At 48.9% G+C, this 9,969-nt stretch overlaps 1 protein-coding gene across 1 annotated transcript in view; it reads left to right on the top strand.

The window, feature by feature from the left end:
• The first annotated feature begins 703 nt into the window (after positions 1-703).
• ACSS2 (acyl-CoA synthetase short chain family member 2) overlaps positions 704-9,969 on the top strand; it is a 32,153-nt gene continuing 22,887 nt past the window's right edge. Inside the window, exons 1-2 of the mRNA XM_054644606.2 lie at positions 704-884; positions 1,084-1,279. Of these exons, the coding sequence (XP_054500581.2) occupies positions 761-884; positions 1,084-1,279 (320 nt within the window). The 5' untranslated portion in view covers positions 704-760. The remainder of the gene's footprint in view (positions 885-1,083; positions 1,280-9,969) is intronic.

Here is a 9,969-nt window from a genome sequence, read left to right as displayed (position 1 = left end):
GACACCAGTGACAGACAGGGGACACCACTGAGAGCGGGACATGGCTGTCAGGGGGACACCAGTGACAGACAGGGGACACCACTGAGAGCGGGACATGGCTGTCAGGGGGACACCAGTGGCAGGGGTCTCCGCTGATCACGGGGACGTGGCTGACAGGGGACACTGCTGACAGGGGCCACCACAGATCGTGGGGACATGGCTGGCACAGGGACACCACTGACAGGGGCCACTGCTGACAGGGGCCATCGATGGTCGTGGGGACATGGCTGTCAGGGGGACACCACTGACAGGGGCCACTGATGACAGAGGCCATCGCTGGTCATGGGGATTTGGCCGGCAGGGGGACACCACTGACAGAAGGACCACGAGTGACAGTGAAACGCCACTGGAGAGGGACACACTGGTGACAGAGGGGGCACAGTGGGTAGGATACATAGCTGCAGGGGGACTTGGCTGACAGGGCGCCACCACTGCCACGGGACAGCACTGAAACAAGGACACGGCTGACAGGGGGACACCGCTGACAGAAAGAACAAAGCAAACAAGGGGACACCACTGACACAGGGACACTGCAGGGAGGCTGACACCACTGACAGCGGCACAGCAGAGCCACGGCGCCACCAGCACAGGCTCTGGAACATGGCCGCCGCCCCGCTCCGCCGTGAGGGCGGGCCGTGCCCGCCGTGCCCGCCCCCGGCTCGGCGCGGCGGCGGAGCGGGGCTGGGCGGCCCCCGCCCGCGCACAGCCCCGGTGCCTCGCCATGGTGCAGCCGGGGGAGCAGGCCCGGCTCTACCCGCCGCGGCCCGAGCTGCTGCCCGCGGCCCACGTCCCCTCGCTGCCCCACTACCAGCGCCTGTACCAGCGCTCCGTGGAGGAGCCGCACGGTGAGCGGGGCCGGCGCGGCGGGGCGGCGGCTGCCCGAGCCCTCCGGGGGCTGTGGGGAGCGCGGGGAGCCCTCCGCGAACCCCCGGCTGTGGGGTGCTCGGGGGTGCCCCTCGTGTCCCCGCAGACGTTACCTGCCTCATCCCCCTTCCCTCATCCCTGTTTCCCGCTCACGGGCTCCGGTGCCCGTTGCCTTTGCAGAATTTTGGGGGGACATCGCTAAAGAGTTCTACTGGAAGCGTCAGCACACGGGACCCTTCCTGAAGTACAACTTCGATGTGACCAAGGGGAAGATCTTCATCGAGTGGATGAAAGGAGCGACCACCAACATCTGCTACAACCTTCTGGACAGAAATGTCAACGAGAAGAAGCTTGGGGACAAAGTTGCTTTTTACTGGTAAGTTTCTGTTTTTATTGTGGTGGAGAGGATGTGCAAATTGCACCCTAAAGTGTACAAACAGTGTCACTTTCAACTGAGGTGAATGAAAACGTAAAACCTGAGAGGGGCTAATCCTTAGATGGGTTCAGCACGTGTTTGCTTGCAGTGTCCTTGGGAAGAGCTGTGCCGGGAAGCTTCTCTGCCCTTCCCGGGAAGCTTCTCTGCCCTTCCTGGGATGCACGGAGGTGCCCGGCATGGCAGTGGGGAGCGCCTGACTCCCAGCTCTGCCTCCGCCGCTGCACCTGCCGAGAGCTCCGAGCGGTCAGACTGGAGCGAGGCAGGTGCCGCAACTGCCCGGGGAAGGAGGGAGATGTGGATAGAGCAGCAGCCAACATCCGACGGCTAAAAGCTAATGAGCCCCATTATCTGCCGTGTTTATGTTTTGTGGGCTGGCGAGTTTCCACTCCTGTGTCAGAAAGGTTCTCTTAATACCTGAGTTTATATGTGGATTCCTTGCACTTGAATGTGAGGTACTTTCAGACAACCTTTAGGAAGAAAAGTTGCTTCCAACCTTATCTGAAGTATGTTTCTGGTTTTTTACCAGAGTAGTTACTAGTGTTAAAATCCATGTAAAACTTACTTTTCATATTGATGCAAAGTAGGTTTCACTTGTGATGTCCAAGCTCCAGAAGTAATGCACTCCTGCTGAACTATCTCAGCTGGCAGCTGTGTCCTCAGACAGAGCTCTGCCTGGCTCTCCTGTGCATTTTGCTGTTTCCCTTGAGCTTGTATTGATGTAACCTGGCCATGACTGTATGTGACAGGGCAGAAGCACAATTAGATGTACCCCATGGTAGGCATGCAGTAACTCGTTGGGATATGGTGAGTCCCTTGAGCACAGCAGAGCAGATGGAGAAATCTTACTGTCATTGCAATAAAAATATCAGCTAGTCTAAGTGATTTATTGTGCAGCTGAAGGTCCCCCTGAGTCCCTGGTGTAAAGTTGACTGGGGAGCCACCCCACTGCTGAAAGGAACATGGTTATACCAGTGTGGCTCTGGCTGTGGCTGTCAAATTTGCTTCACAGAGTTTCTGCAGTTTCTATCCATAGCCCTTTTGTTTCAGTGAAAGAATTGCACACACTGCCTAGTAGTTAATCATATTGATAAGGCACAGGTGAAATGCTGGAAAGTGTTTACTTCCCTGCTAGTTAATAGATTCTATAGCTGACTCTGCTGTAAGATGATTGCAGCTTCTGAATGAAAACTCCTTTGTAAACTCCTGCAGGTAAAGATGTAAAGCAAACAAAGCCATTTGGCAGCCAGTGCTGGCCCTGTACTGGGGTTTGTTGAGGGACTGGGTTCTTCATGCACATAAATCTTTGTGTGACAGTCAGGCAGCTGCTCACACTTTTAATTTGGGCTTGGTGAACATTTTTCTTGTTGGTTATTCTGGCAGCCTTTGTGGGGGTATTTGTGATGCTGAGAAAAGCTTGGGGTGGATATGAAAATGGTGGGTGGCTGTCAGTTGTGGTGCTCACAGTGCTAAAAAATAAAATCTCTTCCTCCTAAGCAGAGAGTTTCCCCGGACTTTCTTAGCATGGCTTGTCACAGGTGAGCAGGCACTGTAGTGTGGAGCTATCAGCTAGAAATGCTGGTAGGAGCAATGAAGAGGCACACTGTGACAAACCTGTGGCACTGAGGGCTTGGGGAAGCAGGGCTGAGGGTTGCAACTCATAAAATTACTCCTCTCTGGGCATGTGCTTTTCTTCAAACAAAACAATAATTAATTTCTCTCATTTTGTCTTCTCACATTTTGTGTTGTAACACTCTGGAATGAGCCTGACTCTCTGAAATACTTAAGACTTATCATATTGCATGAAAGGTCAAAAAAGAAATTAAAACCTTTGAAAGGTGAAGAGGTTTTTTTTATTTTTAAACACCTGAGCCACTAGATTGCACCTAAGAAAGTCTGTACCCTGCTAGATGGGAGAGGTGCTGAATTTATACCAAAGTTTGCTTGACTGCCCAGCTCTGAGAGCTCTGCAAAGATACAGGACTATGGCTTTTGCTTTCAGAGAGGAGGAGATTAGGGAAAAGTTGAATAGTGTTTGGAGGCATTGCTGAGAAGCCACATGTCCTTAGAAAACTCAGAACTGCTGCCTGTGGCTGTCTCCAGTGCTGCTTGGATGGGAAGGAGTGAGCAGCTCATCTGGGTTGGTTAGGGCCAAGCTGCACTAAAGGTTCCTGCACCACCAGCAGCCCAGGACTGCCCCAGTTGGCTCCACTCAGAGGGTGTAATCCCAAGCCACATGGAATTGCATTTTCAGCACAAAGAGCAGTACATGGGATTGCCCAATGCTGCAGAACTTGTACATAGGTGGTGTTTGCTGTCATGGTGGCATCCTCATGGTGCTGTTAGGACTGTGTAGTTCCAAATGGCCATCCTGAGGTGGTAGGAAACATGGATTTTCCCCTGTTTTCTCCTTCACTAGGATATCTCAGGCTGCTTGTGAACATTACAAATATTTCTGGTTTCCCTGCTTCTGATTCCTCTTTCTCTGCTTAATATTGGTGATGTGGCCTAAAAAAAGGAACAGAAGTTCCAGGAAATGCTTCTGATAAAGTGCTGCTCTCAAAAGTCAAATCTCTTTCATAATGGTGTAAAGGCTGAGGTCAGTAGCAGTGGTTGCTGTGCAGGTGGGTACCTGTGCTGGGCTTTGCAGGGGAAATGGACTGGACCAGCTAGTGGGACATCAAGGGGACTTGCAGCAGTGCTGAGACTTTGTGAGGGGTGGTTAATTAGGGCAGGGGCACAGAATTCTTTCCCCTGCTGTAGACATGCCTAAGTCACTTGGACAGCCCTTAGTTCTGTGCTGAAGTGTTGTTAATAATCTCATCTAAACTTCAGCCTGGGCAGGCTGTGGAGGTAAAAATATAACCATGAGGGAATTAAAAAAAACCCACCACCTATTGCAAAACTCTCTAATTAGACCCTGGGGTGTGAAAGTGCTTGGATGAGGCCTGTCTTATGTGTAACCTGTGCCTCTGTTTCTCAAACCAGTTATCCCAGCTGCAGTGTTGGTAGTGCCTGGTGAGACCAGGGGCAGAGGCAGGAGGTAGAGCTTTGTTTTTAGAGTCCCTCTAGCCAAGGAGATAGGGCTTGGCCAGTGCTCCTGGCTTCTGCCATCTCTGGGAGAATGTATTCACCTTCTGCTTTTATTTATACTGGTATATGATATTACATCTAGAAAGGAGCAATAAAGATAGTAAAGGCTGCCAGAGCTTATTGGAACTTTGTTTAACAAAATAATAAGTGCCTATGGTTCCTCTTCTGGGCCTAGAACAAGCAGGACATGCAAATATAGAATTAGGAGGTGTGGTTTGTTTGGTTTGAGTTTCTTTATATGATTTGACTTTAAAATGTAATCATGGATTTAGGGCCTTGTAGCCTTGAGGTTTGTTCCAATAAAACTTTCTAGAAGAAAAAACTAAACAACTATGAGAGCCTGCTTAAAAAAAAATAAAAGATACAAACCAGCCTCACACATCTGTCATAGGCACAGATGCTGTGGCAGAGGGTGCTGGCTGTTAACATCCAGCCTTTCCAAGGACTTCTTCATGATGCAGTTGGCTCTGCTGCTCCCACTGGCTCCAGGATTTTGGATCATCCTGTGTCAAACTGACCATTCAATTCTTTGGTAACTTCCTGGATGACTTGTTACCCTTCCAGTGATGCAGCCTCTTTCAATGCTCTTCTGGTGATGAGAGCAAATCCCTAAATCACAGTTTGTTTAAAGAACAAAACTCACCCCTGGGAAGGTTCCTTTTACTGATCCACATTTGCAGGGGTGTGCATGGCTTGGTTCATACCCACAGCACTACCCAGGCTCAGCACAGCTCCTTTCCTGATGGGGATTCTCCATGGGAAAAGGGGTGTCCCCCTCAGCCCTTTCTGAGGTGCCTCCCCAGCAATCTGTGTCATCTCCCTGTTGTGTATGGGGAGGGATAGAGTTTTGGCAGATATTAATTATTTTGGAAGCACTGCTGAACAGTACAATGCTCTGCTTCTGGAAATCAGGCACCTAAAATAGGTAATAAATTCCATTGAATGCATTAGTATTTTATGAAGCTGTAAATCTTGTACCTTCTTCAAGGGCAATGATAGTTGTAGATTCCATCACAGAAAGTGTAGTTCTTTTCTGGTGGGCTTTGAAATCTGCCAGTGTGGGAGAGAGTGACAAAACTGAGAGTTTCAGACAGCATTTCTCATCCCTCCAAAAGGGAATATCCCCGTGTTGTGGGGATGACTGAGATGTGTGGGTAGTGCAGGAGTGGGGGGAGCATCAATAGAAACATGGGATATTAAAACAGGGAGTAGTGTAGTACCTCAGGCATGTCAAGTCATGTGTTTTCCTGGCTTCTTTGAAATTTTTCCTCCCCCAGATCTGGGCAGTCACCAAGCAGCTTGGTGTGGTAGTGCAAGCAGCCACTGTCTTTGGACACTCATTTATGAAGTACAGGCTGGGACAGGAGGGACTCCCAGCTTCTCCCCAGGTGTAGCTCCCTGACCTTTCTCCATAGGTGGATGGAGTCTCTAACTTTGGCTGTGGCTATTTGGAGCAAGGTCATGATGGGTTTAAAATTAACTGATTTCATATAACTGCTCTGAATTCCCTGCTCTAGGGTACAGATGAGATACAAAGATGATGCTGCTCCAGGGCAGCATGGTGATGCTGCTTAAGGGTTTGAGGTTGTCACTTTGGCCTGAGGGGCAGGAAAACACAGGGATTGTGATCTAAAACTTGTAACCAAGGGCTTTGTGTGTGTTTCCTGTGACCCATTTTGCCCTGTCATATCTTGAGGTCCTTCTGTCCCAGGTGTTTCTGTTGTACTCATGTGCTGCATCCTCCGTTCTGCTCATTACTTGTGAAATCTCCAAGGTAGTTCCCAGGTGAGTGGTTGTGCCAAAGGGATGAGATAAATATCTGAGAACAGCAAACTGCCTCCTTCAGGCACATGTGGGGTGTGCTTTCCTGGATGCTGTGAGTCAGCAGATTGAGCACCGTGGTGCTCAGGCACTTGGCATGCTCAGAGTCACTGGAAGTTGTTTTTCCATTGCAAGGACTGACTTGAAAGCAGAGCTTGACTCATCCCTGTCAGGTACACTTGCTGGTTTGCAGGGAGATGCAGGGAAGGGTGATAAGTTTGATGTTTTGGAGATCTCAAGCCCCATTCCTGCTTTGCAGAGCCTCTTCCATCCCAGAATGCCAGGCAGGGCAGGAGCAGGGAGCTGGCAAATGCTCTCAGCCTCACACTGTTCTGCTCTGCAGTGCAAGGAAGGAAAGGGACAGATATTAAAGGTTGGTGACACTTGATTACCCAGTGTCTGTGGTCTCCTGTGGTTTTGCCCATTCAGAAGCACCCCTGGACCCCTCCATGGGAGGGCATTCCACATTTTTGAAGATTTTCTCTGGAAGCAGTTTTTACTGAGCTCAAATAACACATAATCCTGCTCCTGGAGACAGAGTGGGATTTTTCTTCTCTGTTAAATCAAATCTGTTAAGAGGGAAGGCACTCAGGTAGCACTTGGGTGCTTGCTCCATGGCAAAGCTGTGAGGACAGGGGGTGTTTAACCTGTCCTGCCTGGGAGAGCAGCTCAGCTGCCTTGAATCAAGGGAGCAGCTTTCATTTGAGTTTTGTTGGATCTGTTTCTTTCCAGCCTTTTGCTCAGAAACCTTTGGTAGCTGCTTCTGGCAGGGATACAGCATCCATCCATATAAATCCAAGGGATTATCCAGGAAGTATTGGACCAGATAAACAAGTGGGATGTCAGTAAGTGCCCAGGATTAGATGGCATGTGCCCCAGATAGGGGCAGGAACTTGAATGTGGAATTGCAGAGTTGCTGGCCAGGGTATACTGGTGGTATTTACAAAATGCTGCAGTGCCAAGGGCTGGGAGGTTGCCAGTCCCCCTTAGCCCAGAGAGGGCAATGCAGAGGGTCCTGGGAACCAGTAAATCTGCCTTGTATCCCTGGGGGTGCAGTGGGACAGGGTCACTGGAAGAGGTGGGGGAGCTGCTGGCAGACTGCTGGAGCACGAGGCTGGTGGCACTGAGCGTGCAGAGATGGCTCTTTTCACACCACCTTGGGGGCATTTCCCACAAAAAATTGTTCAGGAAAGGAATTTAAGTGTGCCTGTAAGAACAGTGTTTTTGTGGAGCTGCTTCAGCCTTGCCCTTTGCTTCCTCACTTTCACTGGACACTTTTCAAGGTCAGCAGCAGGACTGCCAAGGGCAATGTTGGAACAGAATTGCTGGTGGTGGCCAGGCTGATGTGCTCCAGAAACAGCATCTCGTGCTGCTGTTGCACCTGGAGGTCAAACATCAGCCATGGTTCTGACCCAACATGTTCCTTTAGTTTAGTCTGAGAGGCTCTTGGCTGAGCTGCTGTGAGCACAAGTGCAGTGCTGCTGTGTAAATGACACCAGTGACAGTTTTTATGTTCTTACTTAGTACTTTTTCCTCATCCTCCTCACTGCTCTGACAGCTCTCTAGATTCAGCATGAGGGATTTAATAATTTGTGCTGAATATAGAGCCCTAGCTGAAAATGTTGGTTTATACCCTGTGCAATGCTGCCTTTCTGCATGGTTCTGGGGTGTGGTTGTTACAATAACTACCTGGGGCAGTATGAGGGGTGGGTGTGCACAGACAATGGCACCTGGATTTTCTCATGTCTGTGAAACTTTTGTCTTGTTCTGCTGGCAGCTATTACAAACAACTGGATGTGTTTTAAAAATACTTGGTTGCTTTAGGGAGGAGCACTGTGGTTGTGCAGCGATGGCATATTACAAATATTGGCTGGAGATTTGAAACTTGTGGTGGATAAGTGGAGTTCATGGACAGAGAGGATGGTGAACTTCTGTATGGATTCAGGACACGGAAGATCAGAGCCTTCAGTTTGCTCATTGGACTAGAAAACCTGATTATTTTAGCTGTGTGAATGGCTTGTGTGTTCTCCCTTGGCACCCTGAATGGAGGAGCAGTGGACAAGGACTCCAGCTACACGTGGGTGAGACTTGCTCCAAGTAGGGGACAAAATGCTTAGGCTTTGCCAAAAGAGGTGTGAGTGGGTGCTCCTTCAAAGCATGGCATTTTTTGGTGGGCTGCTGCACGTGCTGTGCCCAGAGCTCCTGGGCTGAAGTGTTGATAGGCAGTGGTTTCACAAGAGCTCTCACCTCCCCCCTTTTGGAGCAGGGTTTCAGTTCTCTGTTTGCATTTCTGCACACCACTTGGAAATGTTGAAATGAGGTGTGGTAGGAAGTTGTGAACCCTGGCAGTTTGCCATTAATACATTTTCATAGATGTCACCTCCCTTCTTCAGGGGAATCCCTCAAGGAAGTTGAGGGCTTTCCTGTTTGCTTTGTCACTCCTGGCTACCTGATAGTGCCCAAAGAAACTGTGGCTGTCCCATTCCTGGGGTCAAGGCCAGGTTGGCCAGAGCTTGTAGCAACCTGGTCTAGTGGAAGATGTCCATGCCCATGGAGCCAGGTTGTCTTTAAGGTCTCTTCCAACCCAGACCATTCATTTTATGATTCATTCAGTGATAGTGAAGCATGTTTTCCATTCCTGTTGCCACTGACCATCTTCTAAGAGATGTTCCCTAAACGACATTCCAGCAGGTGACACCTGGCCTCCACCTCTGGAGGTTTATGATGCATGAAATTGAAATGTCCACCAAAAATCTGATGAAAAGCTTCATTTCCTCCCGTGCCCTTCATGGATATTGTTTGAACCTCCATTGAAATTGCCTTGCCTGGCTTTCTGTGTTTCTAGAAGCTCTACAAAATTTGGCAGAATGTTCCCACCAGTGATGCATCTATTTCCCAAAATGGGGCATTTCCCAGCGGCAGGCAGCTTGTTGATCATTTTACTTACAGAAGCTTCATCCAGGGTCTGTTCAACAGCCCAACTGTAAATTGTTTAAACAAGCAATCAACTGTTTTGTACTGAATATAGGCCTTACTCCCACTGGACTGGTAAAAATAGTCCATGCTCCTTTGAAAACTCAACTGATGGTAAACATCTAAAATGTTTCCTCTCATGTCAAACTCACTATTCTTCTGCAGCATTCAGTGGTTTTGGTTGATAGGGTTACAAGTGCTGGCTGAGGGCAGCCAAACTCTGATGTGCTGGGTCAGTCTTGCACATGATCTCTGTTGCAACGCTATATGATTATTTTGTTTTTTTAAAAAGTAATTAAAATTTGCTTGAAAAAACCTCTCCCCTAAATAAAATAGGCAAAAAGTTGTTTTTCTCCACTAGTTGTTTTCTTGTGTTTTAAAGTACTTCAAAAAGTAAGAGTTAATGCTTTTTCTCTTGACTTGGTGGTTACTCAGTATCAAGCAAGTAGGAAAATTATGAAGCCACAGAGAGCAAATTCTCCTTGCTGAGCCCATCAGCACCGAGGGGCTGCTGACACTGTCACCAGGGTATTTACATGTGGTCTATATGACTTATAAAATGACTTATCTTGTCAAATGAGTCAGGGTGAGAGTACATTTCTCTTGAAGAGGGATTTCCTGGCTGCTGTTGATCCTGTGTTCCCCAAAACACTTCCCTGGAGTGTTCTGGCTCTCAGGTGTGAGCAGAGTGTACAAATCCCATGGCACTGAGTTCACTTGCCCATGTTGGCTGATGAACCAGCAGC

Source organism: Agelaius phoeniceus, chromosome 17 (assembly GCF_051311805.1).
Source record: "Agelaius phoeniceus isolate bAgePho1 chromosome 17, bAgePho1.hap1, whole genome shotgun sequence".
NCBI classification, from domain to species: domain Eukaryota; kingdom Metazoa; phylum Chordata; class Aves; order Passeriformes; family Icteridae; genus Agelaius; species Agelaius phoeniceus.
The sequence above is the reverse complement of the archived record's forward strand: the minus strand, read 5'-3'. Positions and strand labels throughout refer to the sequence as shown.